Below are 23,449 nucleotides of genomic sequence, written 5' to 3'. Positions count from 1 at the left end.
GCGTTGAACTCCCAGCACCCACAGAGAATGACAATCGGAGTAGGAGAGAGAGCTCGGCACTCGGTCCTGCATCACTTCCCCCTTGCTAACGCGCGATGCCCACTCTTCCTTTTTTCCCTCCTTAAATAGTTAAATTTCTTTATTCCCTGTCCCTTTCGATAGAGATACGCACAAATCCCCTAATAAATGTGTATCACCTAGTATTTTGAATTATCTACAAAATATCAATTCTCGCGTCCACCTATGTAAGAGCCGGTTCATGCCCCTTTTTCTCTGATTCCACCTGCGGCCGGTTTTCTTCATGACACCGGTAATACGGAAAGGATCGAGTCGTCGATAATCCAACTTGTCGCTGTTGGGAGACAGGTCCCTCCGGATGGGAAGGGAGAAGAACAGTACCCGGCTACGGAGAGCCGGATGATACAGGCCCGGTGTGAACCAGATGAGGAGTACCCGGCTACGGAGAGCCGGATGGTGCAGGCCCGGTGTGAACCGGATGAGCAGTACCCGGCTACGGAGAGCCGGATGGTGCAGAACCTGTGAGAACCGGAGGAAGAGACATATTCGTAAATATGTTTCTGAGAGCCCATCGAGGCTATATTTGTAAAAAGCCGAAAAGTCATATTAGTATAAATATGACTTAGGGCAAACTTTTAGGAGTGTGTTGTCAATTTCTATCTTGCACGAAATCAGTGTGTGTAACTGTACAGAGAGAGAGAGAGAGAGAGAGAGAGAGAGAGAGAGAGAGAGAGAGAGAGAGAACGAGGTCGTTGCCTCTGTTGTAACCGCCGCCTGTGGCGAAGATTGTGAGCACGAGGTCGTTGCCTCTGTGAACTCACTGTTTTGTACATTCTTACATAGTGACAGTTTGCAGCCTGTGGACTACCGTGGTTTTTCCCCTAGTTTGGGGTTTTCCATGTAAACCTCCTGTGTAGTGTGTGTATATCTTCCTCTCCTTTGTGTCGTGTTTTACTTCCCGTTTTCTATGTGTATCATTCTACGCTCGGTTGTGGCCGAGCGTCGTGCATAAGGAACGTTAGGTTCCCGTCAGTCGCATGGTCGAGTAGTCTTGATGTGACGACGTAAGAGCCATACTCGATCTCCGATGGCAAAAGAGGAGGGAAGCCAATGACGATCCATAGAAGTCTTCTGTGTGTTGAGCATGACGAAGATGAGTAGAGAGATCCATCTGGATCTTGCATAGCCTCTCCAAATGATTCTTGGCACGAGGATTGGTAGGTAGCTCCGGGTGTCGATCACAGACCAGCGATGATGAGAACTAGTATAAGCGTAAAATGGGGAGACCCGAGTCGAGGAGTGAATAGCGTGCAAAGTGGAGAATATCAACCCAATCGTCCTACTGATAACTCAGAAAACACCGAAGGTATTGTTCTAACGTTTGATTTGTTCGTTCCGCCTGCCCATCGGTCTAGGGATGGTGGCCAGATGTTATGTACACATAACGTTGGTGAGGGTAGGTCACTAATATTTACATTAGTGAAGGGTATGTTCACTATTATTAAAAAGGGGACTAATGATTGGATAGAATGAATGATATGTGCATGCACTATCATGATTTAGACAACCAATGAATAGAGAGCCTTTTAGAAAGGCACATCTATTCAAGGGGCCTAGGAAAAGGTATAAATATGAGGCTTAGCTACCCTCATAGGAAATCACGTCGGAAGGCTGCTGTGGTAGACACCGGTGGTGCGGGCTAGGCTTTCGTCTCGACGATCGTGTTTATCTCTTCCAAGGTATTAGTCATCCTAATATCCGGCGGTATGGGACGTCGGTGGTAGGTTGGCTATGTCTAGATCATAGCTCGGGGGTGGTCGGGTGGAACGGGTTCTTCTATCCAATCTATTTTCTTCCTTTTTACTTGATTTGGTCTATTGATTAGTAATAGACTCTTAACAGTGGTATCAGAGCTTTTACTAACAAATTTTTTGTTGTTTTGATGTTTTTTGCGTGTGAGCGAGGGGGATCTAACAAGGCTCGTCATGCTCTTCTCAGGATCAAAACAACACTCTAAACCCGGTATTCTTCTTTTTTGATCTCTTCTCTTTTTCTATTATGCGTTCTTTATGGTCGAATCAAATTGGTATTACGTTTTATTCTCTTTCTTTCTACCTCCTACTACGCTACGATTTTACTTATTATTATGCATCGGGCCGAGCGTGTTTGCACTAATCGCACACGCTCAACTCATGGCCTTTTGCATATTGCGATATATATCCCACTCTCTCCTCTCTTGAACTCTTACGATAATAATTATTCTTGTGCATTGGGTCGAGCGTGTTTGCTCTAATCGCACACGCTTATCTCATGGCCGTTTTGCATATGATGTTGAGTATACCACTCTTCCCCTCTATTGAGCCATCACTTGGCCGATTCTAAGGGATGATGTGGCCTTGACGAGGTGTATGTTGCCTACCTATGCCACTCTACTCTCTATTAAGCCATCAATTGGCCGATTCTATGGGATGTTGTGGCCTTGACAAGGTATATGTAGCTTACATATGCCACTTTCCCTTTTAATTAGCCATCAATTGGCCGATTCTAAGGGATGATGTGGCCTTGACGAGGTATATGTCACTTACCTATGCCACTTTCCTCTTTAATTAGCCATTACTTGGCCGATTCTAGGGATATGTGGTGGTCTTGAGGAGGTGCATGTCAACTACCCTAGGGTTTCGTATCTTAGGGCATGTTTGATTCCATACACCTAATTGTTGATTATTCTAATTAAATTTTAATTTCATAAGTATTGTTTCACTTATATGATTTTCTAGTAATTATTATTTACCCGCCCACAATTAACTATCCTTTTTCCACTTCCTTTTCATGTATAAAGTATTTACATCGTTTATTTTTAATGTAACCTTTACGTGTAGACTATTTTTTTCGTATGCAGTGGCTTGTTGAACGATTTTTTTTCAACGGGTCATCTAGGTTTAACTCTTATCATCAAGCCTTAGAAAACGAGTAAAACCATATGAGTTCCCTTATTGATGTTTTACTCATGGATTTGAGTATTACATCTTTGCGCACAACACCGTCATCACTTGTATCAATTTCTGGCTTATGTCACAATTGTGCAAGTTATAACAATCATATTGGGATGTATATGTGCATACCTTGCACTTCCCATTTATTTGTGACATTGTTTTTTTCGTAGGTAACACATGGGTTCTTTTTTTTTACCCTTGTTTTCGTCACTACTTAACTCTTATGAGTAGTGCCTTATTTTATCATTTTATCATCACGTTTGCTTATTGCTCGCAAGACTAGAATATTACTTGTGAGTGCACTTGTTTTTTTCACGTAATACACTTTCTCGACCATATAATACATGATGGGTTGGCATTAATATAAGGCTATCTAGGAAATTTCATTGATGTAAGAACCATGGTTGAGCCTCGGGGAGCCGCCATGATTACTCAAGATAGAGATCCGAGAAATACATCTTAGCTATGTTTTCCCCCATGGTTTTTAAAACACCATAGTGTTACCATAGTTATCGGATCTCGAATCACATCTCATATGTCTAGAGGGGTAAAGACATGAGATACTTTCTTGGATAAAGTTCTTTCAATCAAAATTTCAAGCATTCATTTTGCTTGTGTATTTTCTGAACCTCCTTATTTTATTGCATACCCACAGCGTGCATCATGGAACAAGTTTTGAACGCAGTTGGAACGATCTCTCCAAATGAGACCTCTCAACCCCAATCCGCATCTCGCACACAAGCTGAGATCACTATTGAGCAATTGCTCACTACTACCTTGAATCAATTGGCCGAAATGAGACAGGCCAATATGGCATTGGAAAAGAAATTCCAAGAATTAACTATTGAGTCCAAGAAAGAAGGTGAACCTTCCTTCGTAGTCACGCCTTTCAAGGGAGATAAGAAAGAAAGAACCGAGGAGGCCATTAGCACTTGGCTTGGTCGTTGGGAGTCTCACTTTGAGCTTCATCCCAAGCCCGATGCAATAAAAATTGGTTATGTCGGTCGTGAGTTAGGTGGCCGAGTTGCTGCTTGGTGGCGTGGCCTAAGGACCGCAAAAAACTTACCCACAACTTGGGAAGGTTTCGTTGATGTTTTTAAGAAACAATTCTTGCAGCCACCTTCTCAAACCGAACAAGCGCAACACTTGCTCACATTGTCTAATAAGCCATTTACCTCTCTCGAGGATTATGTGCATCACGCTAGGACCCAGATCCAAAAATCGGGACTTACGGGTGAGAAATGGTTTGTCGCTTGTTTTTTGAATGGTATTCCCAATGGGGATTATCATTGGATTGTCCATGACAAGGACCCCACAACTTTCGAGGAAGCCGTCAACATTGTGCTGCGATACCATAGGACTTCCAAGAAAGACCACAATAAACCTGAGTTCGCCAAAACTCCGAATGTCAAGTTCATTGGGAAACGTAAGCAATCCAGTGACACTCTTGACCGCGACTCAAAGAAACCGAACCTCTTCTGTGCATATTGCAAGAAGCGGGGCCACACAAAGGATACCTGTCGTCGTCTTGAGAGGAAGTCAATGAACACCCCTCCTCAAGACAAATCTACGAGTCACACAAGTGAGTCTTTTGATATTGTTGAAGTTCATACCAATCACTTAAGTTTATGTGAATGCACTTTTCCTTCACATTTACTTGGACCTAATGATTTACTCCGAGCAGTCGGATATATCAATGGAACACAAGCACATTTCTTGTTTGATTCCGGTAGTTCTCACAATTTTCTTAATGATCACTTTGTGCAGCAAATGGAGCTCCACATAAACGCAAGTGATCATATCTATCAAGTTCACATGGCAAATGGAAACGTTCAATACATCAGTGGCATTGTTTGTCAACTGCCAATTCAAATAGATACTTATTTGGAGAAGCTTGACTTTCATGTTATGAAATTACAATCCGCAGATGTCATTTTAGGATATCCTTGGTTTTTTAATAAAAACCCTTCTTTGTCCATTGATTGGGTTAATCACTCAATCACATTTGAACTTAATAATTGTAAACATTTTATTCAATGTTCCAAACTTCCTTCTCATTCACTTGTGTCTTCTAAATCTTTAAGTGAGTATTCTAGTTCATTAATTTATTCGTGTGTAATTGATCCTGCGGTTCAATTTTATTATTTTAATATTGACGCCACACAATTACCACATTTTGAGCAACGATTACTCGACTCTATTTTAGAGGATTTTCAAGATGTGTTTCCTACTGAATTACCGCTTACTTTACCACCTAAACGTAATGTGGACCATCAAATTGAACTCATCCCTGGGGCTGCTCCTGTGAGCATTCCACCTTACCGACTTAGTCGATTAGAAGAGGATGAGATCGCTAAACAACTTAAGGAATACTTGAGTATGGGCCACATTAGGTATAGTAAATCACCTTGGGGTGCGCCAGTTCTATTAGTCAAGAAGAAGGAAGGTTCGTGGCGAATGTGTATCAATTATCGCCGTTTGAATAAAATGACAATTAAGAATGCATATCCATTACCTCGTGCCGATGATTTGATTGATCGTTTGCACGGGGCTCGATATTTTACGAAAATTGACTTACGAACTGGTTATCATCAGATTCGCATCGCCGAGGATGATATTCCTAAAACCGCTTTTCGTACGCGCTATGGCCATTATGAGTTTTTAGTCATGCCGTTTGGGTTGACTAATGCTCCAGCCACATTCCAACAAGCGATGAATGATGTTTTCCGAGATCAACTCGGTGATTTTGTTGTCGTCTTCTTGGATGATATTTTGATATATAGCCGTACCTTGCAAGATCATGTTCAACATGTTCGATTTGTTTTGCGAAAGTTGCGTGACAACTCTTTCTATGCAAAACATTCAAAATGTGACTTCTTCCAAAAATCTATTGTGTACCTAGGTCATTTAATTACAGAAAATGGCGTTGAAATTGAACCTTCTCGTATTGAAAAGGTTAAACTTTGGCCCATTCCTCGTAATATTCGTGAACTTAGATCATTCTTAGGGTTTGTTGGATTTTTACGAAAATCAATTCGTAACTATTCCAAATTGACTACGCCATTAACTGACCTTTTAAAAGGTCATCCACGTAAGTCTGTCAAACCAATTTCATGGAATGAACAACTTGACAAATCATTTGAGACACTCAAGGAGCATGTGTGTCAGGCTCCCACTCTTCTATTACCAGACCCTTCTAAGCCTTTCTCAATTGAAACCGATGCTAGTGATTATGCTATTGGTGCCGTTCTTTATCAAGGTGGTCACCCTATTGCTTTTGAAAGTAAGAAGCTTGATGCGGCTCAATCTCGGTATTCGGTTCAAGAGAAAGAGTTGTTTGCGGTGATACACGCACTTAAAACATGGAGGCACTATCTCTATGGAAATAAATTTGTGGTTACAACAGACCATCAATCATTAAAGTATTTTTGTGACCAGCCCGATCTTGTTGGTCGTAAAGGCCGTTGGGCTGACCTTATGCAAGATTTTGATTTTTCCATACGATATCGCAAGGGTTCTATGAACACCGTTGCTGATGCTCTTAGTCGCATTAAAGAAGTTAACATGCTTAGCTTCACGGAAATAAAATCTGATCTTTTAGATCACCTTCGAGGGAAATACCTTGATGACAGTTATTTCTCAAAATACTGGACGAAAGCCGAATCTGGTTTAGATGCCGATACTAGCACCCTACCCTCGAAGGCGACCTTTCACATTACAAACGGTTTGCTCTACCGTAGTGGAAAGGTCTGTGTTCCAGATTTACCAAATGTTAAACAGAAAATTTTTCATGAATGTCATGATGCACCATCTGCTGGTCATCCTGGAATACAACGCACACTCGTTCTCATCTCGTGTACTTTTTTCTGGCCTAAGATGCGCTCTGACGTGCATAAATATGTAACTCAATGCTTACAATGTCAGATTAATAAGTCGGAACGACTTAAAGCTGCTGGTCTTTTACATCCCTTAGATATTCCCAACAATAAATGGGAAAGTATCTCGATGGATTTTATTGTTAGTTTACCTCGTACACAGAGGGGTCATGATGCCATATGGGTTGTCGTTGACAGGCTAACAAAATTAGCTAGATTTATTCCTACAAAAACCACGGTAACCGCTCAACAGTTGGCTTATCAATTTGTTGATGAGTTATTTCGTTTTTATGGATTACCGATGGATATTGTTAGTGATCGAGATTCCAAGTTTACTAGTGACTTTTGGACTCAGGTCTTTAAGAAACTAGAAACTACGTTGAGCATGAGTTCCGCAGATCATCCTCAGTCTGATGGACAAACTGAACGAGTTAATCAAATTATTGAGGACATGCTTCGAGCTTATGTAGCAAAAACCCCTTCTAAGTGGGAGCAATACCTTCCTATCTTAGAATTTGCCTATAATAGCTCTAAACATACATCCACTGGATATAGTCCTTTTATGTTGATGTATGGTTTTCAGCCACGTGCCCCAGTTGATGTCACGATTCATCGTGATACATTAGACAGTACACGCAATTTTTTGCAAGACATGAACCAAATGTTGCATATTGCCAAAGAAAATGTCAAGACAGCTCAAGATCGTGCTCGATTTTATGCTGATCAGGATAGACGTCCTCGTGCATTTACTATTGGTCAAAAAGTTTTTTTGCGTGTCCCGACTGATTCTACGTCATTATCTATGGGCAAGTGCGCTAAGTTAGCCCCACGATATTGTGGCCCATTTGAAATCCTTAAGCGAGTTGGGTCATCTGCTTATCACCTTGCCTTACCTCGTAACGTTGGTATTCATCCTGTTTTTCACGTCAGTCGTCTAAAACCATTTTTAGGCTCTGGTGATAACACCATCACAATCCAAGATCTTGTAACATTAGAGGATTTTTCTTACAAACCTCATGTTCCTGAACGAATTCTTGATTCTCGTACTAAACGTTTACGTTCTAAAGAGATTCGGCTATTCAAGATCAAATGGATGGATAAACCTATTGATGATGCCACATGGGAACGCGAGCATTCGCTTAAGGCACAATTTCCTCACTTTATATTGCAAGAGTGCAATCTTTTGAAGTAGGGGAGTATGTTATGTACACATAACGTTGGTGAGGGTAGGTCACTAATATTTACATTAGTGAAGGGTATGTTCACTATTATTAAAAAGGGGACTAATGATTGGATAGAATGAATGATATGTGCATGCACTATCATGATTTAGACAACCAATGAATAGAGAGCCTTTTAGAAAGGCACATCTATTCAAGGGGCCTAGGAAAAGGTATAAATATGAGGCTTAGCTACCCTCATAGGAAATCACGTCGGAAGGCTGCTGTGGTAGACACCGGTGGTGCGGGCTAGGCTTTCGTCTCGACGATCGTGTTTATCTCTTCCAAGGTATTAGTCATCCTAATATCCGGCGGTATGGGACGTCGGTGGTAGGTTGGCTATGTCTAAATCATAGCTCGGGGGTGGTCGGGTGGAACGGGTTCTTCTATCCAATCTATTTTCTTCCTTTTTACTTGATTTGGTCTATTGATTAGTAATAGACTCTTAACACGAGAGGAGAGGTTACAAGAGACCTTGAGCATCTTGAAGAGATGCTTCCAAAATTTGGAGAGGAATTGAGGTCCTCAGTCACTGATGATATTGTCTGGGAGGCCATGGTGCCGAAATACCTCACGCATGACAAGGGCGACGGTTTCCTCACTAGTGATGGCCTTAGTACACGACACAAAATGTGCCATCTTAGTATATCGATCAACGACGGTTAAGATAGCATCGAAACCCTTCAAGACCGGCAGATTTGTGATAAAATCAAGACAAATAGACTGCCACGGCTTACTTGGAATCGGAAAGGGTTCCAACAAGCTATATGGATGATGTCGTGGCATCTTTGTTCGGTAGCAAGCATCACAAGTCTGAACATAGTCGTCAACAAAACGTCGCATATGGGGCCACCAAAAGGATCGTTGAACTAGATCTAACGTTTTCGTACTACCGAAATGTCCCGTTGTATGGGTGTCGTGACAATTTTGGACGATTTGAAGGCGACAGGAACAATCGGGAACATATACGAGCTTTTTAAAGAACAATAAACCATCATGATATTCGAATTGTCGATAATCCATACCTAGTTGTTGAGACTGAGAACAAGATGCCCGAGAGGTATCAATGTGCGCTAGAATGGCTTGAGCAAAACTGTCTGTCTTCAGGTTAGCACGTATGGCATCGATAATCCGGGAATCTAGTGGAGTGTGAAAAATCTGCGTTGTGTGCAAATGTGTTGGTCCCAAGATTACCTGCTTTTGATTATCAAATGTTGGATCACCAAGATGAGGTGCAATATATGAACGTCGCGATAGTGCATCTACTTTTCCTTGCTGCTTCCCCGGTCGATATGTGATTTTGAAGTCAAAACGCGTGAGGAATTGGGCCCACCGAGCTTGATGTCGATTTAGTACACGAGCGTTCTGGAAATAAGCAAGGTTTTTGTGATCACTGAAGACGATGACCTGATGTGGAGAGCCCTCTAAGAAGTGCCGCCATTGCACAAATGAATCCACGCTGCCTAATAACTCCTTGTCATGTATCTCGTAGTTGATTTCCGTGGCATCAAAATTGCACGAATGGAAAGCCACAAGATGTAACTCTTCTTTATCTCCTTGTTGAGAAAGGATGCTACCGAGGGCGAAATCCGATGCGTCGGCCTCCATGATGAATGGTTTGTTTGTATCCACATGAGCTAGAATAGGAGCTGATGTAAAGGCTTTCTTAAGATGCCTAAAAGCCATGTCCGCTTCATTAGACCAAAGAAATGCATGTCCCTTCTTCGTAAGCTGTGTGAGAGGTAAAATAATCTTCGAGTAATCTTGTATAAACTTGCAGTTGAAGTTAGCAAAACCTAGGAAACATTGTACATCTCGTAACGAACGTGGAGTTTGCCACTGTAGGACAGTTTTGACTTTAGCCTGATCCATGGAGATGCCCTTTGAGGAGATGACGTAGCCTAGAAATTCCACTTGCTTGCAATCAAAGCTACATTTTTCTAGTTTGGCATAAAGACCATTCTCTTGGAGTCGTTTTAGTACTAATCGTACATGAGAATCATACTCTTCCTGGAACAGCCATGGGTAGTAACTTCTCAGTTGTCTATGCATGCCTTTTCTTATCACACCTAGAAAACTCACAAACCACACCCCATCTCTTCTATTTTACTAGGTACATAGATGATGCATTCGGGGTTTGGACAGGCACGAAACCCCAACTCTTAGACTACCTCAGTTTCTATAGCCTTATGACCAATAACTCTATTAAACTTACGATCCATACATCCCCCACTAGGCTCCCTTTCTTGGATATTTGGATCAATCTAGAGAACTCTAAGTTCTCTTTCAATTGTTTCCAAAAACCATTAAATTCCTATCAATATCTTCCCTTCTCCTCAGACCATCCCATACACGTCAAACAAAATTTTATTTCGAACGAATTAAAACGCTACCTAGTTAGAGAAAGCACACCTATAGGGTACCTAGAAATGAAAAAATGTTTCTTCCTTAGACTCATTAGCCGAGGTTACCCACCAAATTTCATCCTTAAAACCTTTAATAAACATCCTTTCTCCCTTAGGAATACTCTCATCCATAAGCATAAAAACAAATCTTCCCTTACACCTACCATATTCAAGCTTAGGTACTCTAAAAACTCCCCTAAATTAGGTATCCACTCGTTTTTAAAAGACTTACACGCCACCTTAGCCTAGATCCCCAACTAAAAAACATTCCTAAGCCTTTCATATGTTGGACCAAGTCCAAATCACTCTATTCTTATCTAGTCAAAACTAAATATATTAGATCCCCAAATCCCCATTAAAACATCACACTTACTATTGCTATCATTCTACTAGAACTAAATATAATAGATCCCCAAATCATCCCTTACCATCAAACTCATTAAGTTATCCCTCTCTACATTCACTACCTCCCTAACTCCCACATCCTCCTTTATACACATTCAAATCCCCTCTCATCCATCCCCACCACTCCCCTTCACTCTTCTTGCATCTTCCCCTATATAAGCCTCTCACATTTTTGTATATGGTCTTTAGCACTAATGAGCTCATATAGAGCGAAACATGTTTGCCAAAAGACCTTTTCTTACATAAATTGAAATTTGAATTATCTCTCTCTCTCTCTCTCTTCTCCTCCCCTACTACTCTCTTTTATACTATTCTTTAGGTACCATACTATTTACCCTTACTATCCAACCGCTGAAGGTTATACGCTCGCACTCCTTGCTTAGGCCATACGGCCCACAAGTATTATAGATGATCAAACAAATATCCAAGAGGTCTCTGAATATATCATTTGCCATGTGCTGGAAGACTATGGGTGCATTGGTTAGACCGAACGACATAACAGTATACTCAAAATGCCCATACCACATGCGAAAGGTGGTCTTCCATTCGTCTCCCGGTCGGATCCGCACGAGGTTATACGCTCCTCGTAGATCAATTTTTGTAAAACACTTGGCATCATTTACTCGCTCTAAAAGACTTGATATAAGAGGAAGTGCATACCTATTCCTGATGGTGACCTTATTCTAGCCGTTGTAATCAACGACGAGACGAATTGATCCATATTTCTTCTTGACAAAGAAGATGGGTACACCGGCCGAAGATTTCGAATGACGAATAAACCTACTTGCCAAGTTCTCCTCTATGTAGGCTCTAAGGACTTCTAACTCGGTTGGTGACAAGTTGTAAATTGGTCCCCATGGTTGCTCTGTTCCTGGTTGTAAATCGATGGGACAATCATAGGGACTATGATGAGGAAGAGTACCGACTTTTACCTTGTCAAATGCATCAGCATAAGGATGATATTTTGCCGGAAGTTGCACTAAGGATTCCTTCTTAATATTGTTGGAAGGATGTACTGATATTGCAAATAGAAACATTGCCTCCTTGTGTCCTTCTTCGCGTAGTTGATGGAGTGAAATGGTCGATTGATGAGTAGATTCATGGGGTTGTCGATACTGGACTTCTCTTGTTCTTCAATCTATGTCTGGATTATGTAATTCAAACCAAGGTAATCCCAGGACAATGGGATGCTCTAGACTACTAATTATATTAAATAATACCACACACACACAACTACCTAGGACAACTTGAATGAATTCAGACTCTTTTACAATATTCCCAGAAGCAATGAGACGACCATCAATGACTACTATAGATGCGGGGCAAGGAAGTTTTCTTAAGGATATCTGAGAAGCTTGGGCAAAATTTCAATCCATGAAACATGAATTGGCTCCGAAATCTAAAAGTGTTAGGACGTGTACTGGAGGAGTACTTTTAGTACTAACCATGACTTGGGCTAAGTACACATTGCTAACTTGCTTTAAGGGAATGGAACCACTAAAGGGGTGTACAGATCTAGGGTTGTCCAACCAAACGGCTCCTATTTTGGTTGGACTCAGTCGTTTCACTCTTCTTCTAATTGACTAAGGATTTCAAATTTGTTTGAGATACTTGGGTTATTAGTACGATTAATACTATCAGACATTCCTAAGGGAAGAATTGATTCGGGTTTAGTACAGGCTACGATTTGATTTACCTGTCTTCTTGGCTTATGGGGATAGTTGATTGCGATATGCCCTAGTCCACCACAATAAAGACATAATTGATTTGCACGTTGGCGTTGCTTTTCTTCTTCCGATAACGGGCCACATCGACGCATGGTGTCGATCTCCATCAATGTTAGAGTATTTGGTTGATATACGTCTCGTGCAAATGGTTTAGTCGCGACTGAGGCATATGTGGGCTCCGGCCGAGGGTGTGGAATTTGTAATTGACGTTTAGAACGGCGTTCGAAAAGGCGGTTGTCGCATCGGACCGCTCGACTGATTGCCTCTATAAGAGACTTTGGTTCTTCAAGGAAGGTTAGGAGTAAATCTTTGACATTGTTTTGCAGGCCATAGTGAAACTGCTCCATTAGTGCTTGATCATCCCAGGGGATATCTGAGGCGGGTAGACGAAAATCCGCCGCGTAGGCAGAGGCTGGACGATCACCTTGACACAATCATTGGATTTTGTTGATCGCCGTCCTGATGTTGTCTGTATCTCCAAAGCATGCTTTAAACTCGCTAATAAAGTCTTCAAAGTTATTAAGCAAGGGCGATTTTTTTTCTAGAAGCGGAGCGAACCATGCCAAGGCTGAGCTGCTAAGCAACATGCCTATTAGGTTGATTTGGGATGCATCAGTGGGGTATCGGGAAGGATGCATTTGAATGACTAAGCGTACCTAATTAAGAAATCCCCTGAATTGCGATCATGTTCTATCGAATTTCACAAGAAGTCCAATCTGGGGCTCTTTATGAAATCCTTGGGGACTTGATCCTTGTTGTTGCTTTTGCTATTTTTCTAGAGCGATTTGTTGAAGGTCCCCTAACAATCGTTGGTTTTCTTGTTCCAAGGCAACAAATTTTTCTTTTAGACCCTATAGCTTAGAGAAAACGGATTAATATTCTTGGGCGCTAACAGTAGCCATAGTATTGGAAAAAAGGGGTAAGAGGATGAGGGAAACCAAAAAGAAGACTAGAGAAAATTTGGTTCAAACTGTCAGGAATAGTACTAAAACAGAGAGAGAATTAGTACTAGAGAAGGGAAGTACTATTAGTACTAAGAGGACAGGACTACGTAAGACTCCCAAGAGAGAGGAAAGAGAAGAGGAGAGAGAGAGAGAGAGAGAGAGAGATGATGATAACAGATGATATATTATAGGAAGAGTAAGTACAAGATGGCTATGAGGCTTAAGACTGGCGTTGAACCAATTTGGTTCAACATAATGCCTTGTGCCTCCTTTTATAGTGTTCATAGGAGGAGTCCTGAAGCTTCTAGAATGTTCCAGAGAAATCTAGAATATACATTAATTTCCTATAATAAAACTTAAATGAAAATAATATTCTATGTATTACAATAGATGGTATAATGGTCAAGAGCTTGACCTATATAACATAAGGTCATGGGTTCGAGTCTTGCCATATCATGACAAATATAGTGCTAGTAATGTTAACGACTTACTACTAGAGTAAGCTAATTATGATGAGATCAAGTTTAGCCATATCATGACAGATATAATGCTAGTAGTGTTAATGACTTACTACTAGAGTAAGCTAATTATGATGAGAGAGAGAGAGAGAGAGAGAGATCTCCTAAATTTGTAATGAGCTATAAATGTAATAACTTTAAACCTTTATGGCCTCATGAGTGTGAAAGCAACATAGTAGTAAAATTGATTAACAATGAAGAACTATAAAAGTGAAATGATAAACCTTTTGTAGGGGTTCTTCTCATTTCATGGCTCTCTAGCTTTAAAGCTTTCTTGAGAAGAATGGTGGATTAGGAAATAGGCCTCAATAAGGACACCAAAATAATTTTCAAATATATGTAAAAGGTTCAATCTTTATTACAAAACTATATTTTGTATGATGTAGCTCGATGTATAAAGGGTGTTACCTTAGTCATGCAATGTTGGTGAAATATCAATTGTTATGTGCTACGATGACAATTATAAAACATTACTTGCCACTTGCTATAATGAAGCTTGTGAAATATCATCATTTATCACTTGCTATTATGGAGCATGATGGTGTTGGGCATGTCATAGTGATGGATGTATTTTCTTGGTTACGATTACAATTGACACATGCCATGGGTGGGCGTCTTTCAACATTACTAGGTTGCCAACCATTTGACATTTAGGTCATGCTTTTTGAGGCACACATTTTCCCACAATGCTATTCGCTAATTGATAATGAATTCACTTGTCATGTTAGACCTCAAGGCACTAAGATGTGGGATATATTTGATTTATAATCATTTGCCAAATGATATGGTATTTGACATGCGACATTATGTAACATAAAACATGTGACTTTGACATAAAGTTTGGTATCTTATATATGGATGCTAAAATATTGCAAATTCAAGTTTTTTTGTTCCATAGATCCTGAGATGTATATTTTTCAACTGAATGAGTTGTTTCGTGGTTTATACTAGTGTAATTCCATACATTTCCCCGCACCAACATACATGTGGTACCTAAAAAGGGCAGTTTGTGCTCGTAAGTGACGACGACGAAGATAGTGGCGAGGACGCAAATGGTGACAATGAAGGGCGGTTTGTGCCCGTTAGTGACGACGACGAAGATGGTGACGGTGACGGTGACAACAATGACGGTTTCGACGATGAAGAAGGTAAAATGTAGTCTGTCTACGAGTTGCATGATGGAACGTGGTGCGAGTCTCATCATATCCTAGAGGTCATCCTGTGCATGTATCTCACTTGTACCATTCGGTACACCCCCTGATGGACTATGTACTACTAATAAAATATGACTTCGCGTGAGTTGTAGCCTTCGGGCGAGCCAAAGATAAAAAATACTAAAGTAGTATAAACAAATAAGGAAAAAAAAAATCCATACATTTCCGAGAGGTTTGCATTACTCGGGGAGTAGTGTCTCGGTCAAGACACACGAGAATGTTCATTTAACATCTAAGCATGAGTTATCACATTGTGAACTCAAAGCTTAAACCTATAAGGGTGTATTTCAAGGAAAATAAAATATCTCGCCTTCTCTTCTTAGAAGCCTCATAGTCATCATAAAGATGCCAACCTTGGAAACATTTGGAGGAGTCGACCGATGCTCTCAGGTAGCTAGCTGGTAGTGAGAACTTAAGCTTATCATATGGAGCGAGTTGACAAACACCCTTAGGACTCAATTGGGGGGGGGGGGGGGGGTTGCTTCCACAAGTTTTTTGAAGGCTTCCACTTGGGATCATTCTTGACTTTGCTATGATTTTTTCATCGGTGATGTTGTGTGGCAAGCAGGGCATGGCTCCTTGTGGTTTTGTCTTGCCATGGCAGTTAATCTGAGCATTCCCTTGGACACATGTATTAGCAGAAGTTGTCCGGGAACTCGTGTGAACCTTTTCCATGGACTAATATGCATGTACATATGTATTGCAAGTTGCAAGTTGCAAGGTAAGCTTTGTGCTACCCATGGCCTAGGAGATGTATTAAGTCTTTTGCTTTGAGCCCCCCTGTTTCTTTCTTTCTCCTTTGTAGACTGATGCAAAGGAGCTTAGGTCGAGCACAGCTCAGAACAAATCCATGGATTTCTGATCCTCTGCGTCCTTGTCAGATCAGCTATGGCAGTGAACCAGAAAGAAGAAGCCTTTTATCTTCTCTTACAACATGCCTTCTAGAAGAATATAAAGAAGAAGATAAAGCAGGGGAAGGAGAGGAAACAAGAACTAGGTCTACTCTTCTAAGAGGAGATTTCTTCCACCATCGGAATACCCTCTTGGAAGGTCAAGTGACCCATCATCATATAGTGAAGCATGGCCTTGAGAAAGACAAGTTCTTATGTGGTATTCTCATTAGAATGTATAATGGGTTGGGAGCATTTGATCATGCCATGGCATTGTTTAATAGTGTCACACATGATCATTTGCAAATATGGAACTCATTCATCCATGTATATGTTTCGAGAGGAATGCATATGGAATCTTTCCAAATGTTTGCTCAGATGCATGAACAGAGTATGTTGGCAAATAAGTTTACCTTCATTCAAATTGTATCTTTGTGTGGGAGATATGGATTTGTTGATCAAGGTAAGCGTATTCATGTATATATTTTTAACACTGAGTATGAAATGGATGTAGCATTATCAACCTCCCTTATTTGTATGTATGGTAAATGTGAGAGATTTAAAGAAGCGAATCAAAAGTTGTATGATTTGCATACATGTAATGAGGTTCCGTGGACCGCTTTGATATCATGTTATGCTCAGAAAAAACGATTCAAAGAGGCCATGGATTTGTTTGTCGAAATGCTTAACGAGGGTGGAAGACCTAATAAAGTCACTTTTATATGTATTCTTGATGTGTTCACTGCTCGATCAGGGATCAATTGTGGTCGGCTAATACATGTTTGCATTGTTGAAAGTGGATACGAAACAGATGCAAAAGTAGAGGTTGCTTTATTATCCATGTACAATAGATGTGGTAGCCTTAATGATGCACAAGATGTATGTGATAAAACGATGGAGAAAACTTTAATTTTGTGGAATGCCATGATATGTGTGTATGTATCACATCATGAACCAGAGAATGCATTTCAATGTTTTGATCAACTAGAGCAAGAGGGGTTTATGCCGAACAAAACAACTTTTATATGCATTCTTGATGCATGTACTGACAACCTAGAAGACCAGAACCAAGGGAAGAGGATGCATTCTTATATAATGGAACTTGGATATGATTCAGATATAAAGGTTGGAACTGCATTGATCAACATGTATGGAAGATGTGGAGTCCAAGAAGGTATAATTAAGGCATATTCAAGGTTGTCAAATTGGGATGTTGTCTTATTTACATCAATGATTGCTGCTTATTGTGAGCATGGACAATTCGGAGAGGCCATTCGCTTCTTTGCTCAGATGCTACAACAGAGCATCGAACCGAATCAAGTTACTTTTGTTTGTATCCTTGATGCCTATAGCAACTACATGAGTTCCACTGATTGCAAGCATATGCATTCATTCATAGTGGAGAATGGACACGGGATGAATGTTATTGTTGGAAATGCCCTGATAAGTATGTATGGTAAGCTTGGGCGCCTTCATGAAGCATTCAATATGTTTGAGAATTTAAGTGAACGAACTATTGTTTCTTGGACAGCCATGATATCCATCGAGGCTCAAAAAGGCCAATTCCAGGTTGCCCTTCAACTTTTCAACCAAATGCAAGAAACTGGTGTTTTCCCAAATGTGGTAACATTTATAAGCATCATCGATGCATGTGCAATTGAGGCGGCTATTGAAGTTGGAAGGCTTATTCATGTGTGTGCTTTGGACGCCGATTTAGAATCAGATGATGCAATTGTTAATGCTCTTGTAAATATGTATGGAAAGTGCGGAAGCCTCGAGGATTCTAAAATCATGTTCGCATGCATCTCTGAAGGAAGTGAACCCGTATGGACTTCTATGATTACAGTTCATGCCCAGTCAGGGGAGTATGATCAAATGCTCGAACTGTTTGACAAAATGGAGAAGAATGGTTTGAAACCAACTGCGATGACCTACATCTCTCTCCTTGATGCATGTTCAAATTATGCAGTTTCATTGGATGGTGAATGCATACATTCTAGTCTAATCACATCTGGATGTGATGACGATGCCAACATATCAACTGCTCTTATGAACATGTATGGAAGATGTGGAAATATGAAAGCAGCACAACGGACATTTGAGCAAATGAGTGATCCAAATGTAGTTTCATGGACTTCTATGATTACATTATATGGCCAGCATGGTAAAGGCAGTGATGCCTGGATGATTTTCCAGAAAATGCAACATATTGGTATAATCCCAAACAAAATAACCTATACTACTGTACTTGATGCATGTAACCATGATGGTATGGTTTTTGAAGCCATTGAGTGTTTGGCGCAAATCATTAACGATGATGCCAATTTACTTGATGTAGATCACTATATTTGCATTATAGATCTACTTGGGCGGGTTGGATGTTTGGATGATGCAGTGTGTTTGATCAGTAACATGCCATTTCAGCCTAATGTGATCATTCTCACTGCAATATTAGGTGCTTGCAAATGTCATAATAATGTCCAGGAGGCAGTGTATATTGCCAAATTTATATGGGAATTGGATCCGGATAATGTTACAACTTTTGTGATGTTATCAAATATCTATATTTCATCCTTTGTGTAGGTATCCAACTTTTGTGATGTTATTAAACATCTATATTTCATCCTTTGTGTAGGTATCCTACCAAATTCAAGGAAGAAATTGGGTCCTCAAATCCATTTGAGGAACATACATGTTGCATCCCAGGTTTTAGATAAACTTTGAAAAGCGGTCAGAGTGGTTAAATTATGTATAATACATCAAGATGAAAATTGTTGCCATTGACGCCACTCATGCGTCAATTTTGATGCTGGAGAATATTCAAAGTATGAAAACGTTGTGAATTCAATCCCCCAGATTTAGAGGCAATTGATTTAATCTTCTGATGCCCAAAATTGAACAATATAATGATCATAAAATCCTTACATTTTGGCTTTTATTTGTGAATGTATTCATGAATTATAAATTGACATATTAATGCAGCGAGTAGAAGATACGAGGAAAAAGTAGCAAACAAGGTTTTGACTAATTCTTGTGTAGAAACCATAATGCACAGGTGAAACCCTATACCCTAGACTTGTTAGGATTTGCTTCTCTAGAGATGGAGCGTCTACAAAGAGTTGATATAATTTTGTGACAGGTGATAGTTGCCGCATTATCTAAGAGAAAGAAATAACTATTTGATTTCAGAATTGGAAGGAACTGATGATACCCCATAATAATGGATTTAGTAGTGCACCAACAATAATGGTTTAGTACTAAGTAGTCACCCCACAATTATGATTTCATTAGTCATCTTACTTGGTTGTATATGGGCATTGTTTGACTTGACTTTTATATAGTTACTTTAAACTCGATTATAGTTCATTACACCTTCACTTAGATCTATTCAATTGATATGTTTGGATTTATAATTGATATGTTTGGATTTATATCTTTGAAGGGGCATTGCTTGACTTAATTGATCTTTTGTTTGGTCTATAGGAAATCACAATAGGTGCCATAACATACATCCCATGACTATGTAACGGGGCCTTCAATTGCCTTCTTTTTTAACTTGATTGCATGTGAGTGTGCAAACAAAAATAAATGCCCATTGGTGAGGTATGCGCCAAAATGGTGCTCTTATAACTTGACATTCTTGACATTCTTGACCTGTTGGGGCTCCTCTAATTTTACTTTACACAACCTTAGATTCTAGTAATTATAGAACTTCCCCCCATCATACTTATGGGCCTATTAATCTAAAGGCAAATGTCGAGCAAAGTCTTGTTTAACCTTGCGGGCTCTTTGGCTTAACTTAATATACCTCTTGTTGCTTACTGTTGCTTAACTTAACAAGGTAGGTTAATAACTTTCCTTCTTTATTTGAGTCTTGTTAACTTGCTTTTGTTTTAACCTTGTACCCTAGTTGCACCAACTTAACTTCATCTAGACCTTGTTAATTGCAGGCATGCCAAAAGTAGGGCATTGACCTCCTCTCAAAAGATTTCACTTCCTTTCTCACCATGAATTGAAGACATGTTTTATAGTTTCCTAAAGTCCACTCTCTTCAACACATTTTCTACATATAACAATTACCTACATAGAATAATAATGATTTCTCTTTTTCGGTTATAGGGGATACCCCTACATTGAAAAAAGCAATGGTAGTCCGCTCACATAAATACTTGGGTAAAGATATGATGACAAGAAGAGGATAGTTACGAGTTGCTGAGGAAAGAAAACGTAGAGCACTAGTTTTGGCAGAAAACATAGAGGACTAGTTTTGGCAAAAAACAAGATCGTTTCATAATAATTAGTTTTTCATGGATGTTCTGATTATAATATCATGTAATGTGCGACCCAGAAAGAAATAATTGAGATTTTGTTCAATCTCAAGGCTTGTGCCAAGACGAAAGACCTTCGAGAAGGTATCAAGGTTCATGCTCATATTCTATAAAGAGGTTTTCTAGCAAAGAATACCCATCTTGGAAGTAGTATGCAAAATGTTGTAAGAGGCACAAAATGTGCTACTACAACTTCCTAACCAAGATACGGCCTTCATGGAATGTTGTAATTGTAGGATATGCTAACCAAAAAAAAGGTTATGAAGTGTTCAATTGCTTTGTAATAATGCAAAAAGAGGGTCTCTCTTCAAATGCAGTGACTTTGAATTGTATCTTAAAATCTTGTGGCAACATAGAAGGTTTGGAAAATGCAGCAAGCTTGGAAAAGCACAAAATATATTCGAAGAGCTTCCTGTTGTGATGTTATTTCATGGAATTCACTAATTGCAGGGTATGTTAGACGGGAGCTATGCCATGAAGCATTGAACTATTTCGAACTTATGCAAAGCGAAGGCCTCTCTCCAAGTATACTAACCCTTATTGGCATTTTGAGAGTTTGTGGCAACACAGGAGATATACATAAAGGAAAACTAATCCACAATAAATTTATAAGCAAGGGTTTGCAAGAGAAGAATGCAGTGATTGGAAAATTATGCTTTGATTGACATGTATGTGGAATGTGGTGTACGCAAGAAGGCTTAAGAAGTGCTCAAAGGGCTTCTTATCCGAGATGTAGTCTCTTGGTCAGCATTAATTTCAAGGTATACCCAATAGGGGCAAGATCTTGAAGCACTGGAGTGTTTTGAGCATATGCAAAGTGAGGGGCTTTCTCCTGATGTGATCTCATTCATTTGCATTTTAAAGGCGTATGGAAACATAGGAGCTCTATACAAGGGTAAACAAATGCATAATATGATTCTCAGCTCAAGGTTGTTGAAAATGATTTTATGCTTGGAAATACCTTAGTGAATATGTATGCCAAATGTGGAGAGTTTGTAAAATCTCAAAAAGTGCTTCAAGAGCTTCCTATTCGGGATATAGTCTCTTGTAATGCACTTATTGGTGAGTATGCTAAACACAGTCAAGGCCACAAAGTGTTGGACTATTTTAAACAAATTCAGAATGATGGCATCGCCCCAGATACTGTCACATTCATTTGCAGTTTGAAAGCGTGTAGCAACATAAGAGCATTAGATAAGGGCAAACAAATTCATGAGGAGGTTGTGTGTAGAGGCTTGCATGATAAAGACATTATATTGGGGACTGCTTTTGTCCAACAAGGGCAATGTTATGAAGTGTTGTACAGTTTTGAACACACTGAAGGTTTGTAGAAGCAAATAAACAATGCACATAGGAGAGCAAATTCATGAATAAATCATGAGTACGTTGTTATTGGAGGGGGATATTGTACTTGGTACCACCTTGGTGGATATGTATGTCAAATGTGGGATGCTTACCAAAGTAGAGAAACTATTGAAAGGGCTTCCTGATCGAAATACTGTCTCTTGGAACATGCTCATTGTTGGGTATACTAAGCATAATAATCAAGTTCATGAAACTTTAGTTCCTTCGAGAAGATGGAAAATGAGGGTGCATTCCCAGAGGCCCGCCCCTGTAACGCGTCTGCAGGCACTTGGAGATGAAGGGCATTCCTGGTTCATGCGTGAGCGTCCATAGCACCAGATTTTGGATTGATTGGCGGCGATCCGGCTGGCTCATTTTCCGCCAGCACAAACAGAAAAATCTTTCCCCAGACATTATCACTTTCATATGCATCTTGAAGATTTGTGGTAGTTCAAGAGATACAAAAAAAGGTAACATGATATGCAATATTCATTGTAATAGTGGACTATTTTGTATATTGCCTTTGGCCACTTTAATTTTTAATACCAATGGAGGACATTTTTTATGGAAAAAAAATCACTAGTTACACTCTCGTTATCTATAATCCTATTTCTAGCTCCATAAAGTCAATTGAAATAACATATACTATTGCACATTTTGCTTGTTATGATTCCAATTCAACATATTGATGCAAAATGTGCACATAGGCAAAGAAATATAATCAATATAGGTCCCTTATTCTAGCAAGAAAGAACATCTTAAACCTTGAAGGATGGATATATATATATTTATATGTTGAGAATCAAACTCAACTTCCCTAGTGTGGGAACACACCTTAGTATCTCAAGCATGTGAACATCCCACCTCCTAGTATATAGTAACTAGTGCGTTATAGAAGTTTAAGTTCTATGACACATATTTCATAAATAGTTAAGACTTCCGCCTCTTTCCCAAGAGGCGGTTCTAGCGAGAGAACTTAAAGAGAAGGTGACACATAAGCACCTTCTCCTTCTCTTTGTAATCGCTGGTTCATTCTTGCTTCTTGTTAATACAGTTTTCTTGTTTTCTGTATACATTGTGTTCTCTCTCTCTCTCTCTCTCTCTCTCTCTCTCTTTGGAGAAGGTTATAGGTTGTGTGCGTATGAGAGATAGACTTTTAGATATTTTTCAATAGCAGTATTGGTGTTAAGCAAGGATGCCCACCCTCGCCAACATTATTTGGTCTATGCATTGATGAATTAGAAGAAATGGTTACCAAGTTTGTAAAAGAAGAATGTGTTGAAGAAGTTGTCATTGGGAATGTTGTGATTATGCTTTTGTTATATGCGGATGATGTAGTGCTTTTGGCAAATACTTCAGGAGATGCACAAAAGCTTATGAAGGCATTGGAAAAAATTTGTATGCATACTAGATTAAGTGTCAATAGCTCTAAAACAAAGATTATACTTGTGAAGAGTCAAAAAAGAGATAAACCATGCATTATGTACAACAATGAGCCACTTGAATGTGTGGAAAACTTCAAATATCTTGGCCTTGAAGTTCCTTCAAATCATAAATGGAATGAATGT

General features: G+C 39.7%; 1 protein-coding gene across 1 annotated transcript; it reads left to right on the top strand.

The window, feature by feature from the left end:
* Positions 1-16,063: 16,063 nt before the first annotated feature.
* Positions 16,064-19,059, top strand: LOC147867798 (putative pentatricopeptide repeat-containing protein At3g01580). The gene is made up of 2 exons (XM_087315607.1): positions 16,064-18,792; positions 18,845-19,059. Exon 1 carries the CDS (start codon positions 16,129-16,131, stop codon positions 18,790-18,792), a length of 2,664 nt encoding a protein of 887 aa, XP_087171733.1. The 5' UTR covers positions 16,064-16,128; the 3' UTR covers positions 18,845-19,059.
* The last annotated feature ends 4,390 nt before the right edge of the window (positions 19,060-23,449 follow it).

The sequence above is a fragment of the Azolla caroliniana genome, unplaced genomic scaffold, assembly GCF_043228905.1.
Source record: "Azolla caroliniana isolate FFs.n. ecotype wild unplaced genomic scaffold, voAzoCaro1.0.p SCAF_2, whole genome shotgun sequence".
NCBI classification, from domain to species: Eukaryota; Viridiplantae; Streptophyta; class Polypodiopsida; order Salviniales; family Salviniaceae; genus Azolla; species Azolla caroliniana.
The sequence above is the reverse complement of the archived record's forward strand: the minus strand, read 5'-3'. Positions and strand labels throughout refer to the sequence as shown.

Coding starts and splice junctions, on each gene's coding strand:
- LOC147867798 (XM_087315607.1), top strand. CDS start 16,129: ATGCAAAGGAGCTTAGGTCGAGCACAGCTCAGAACAAATCCATGGATT.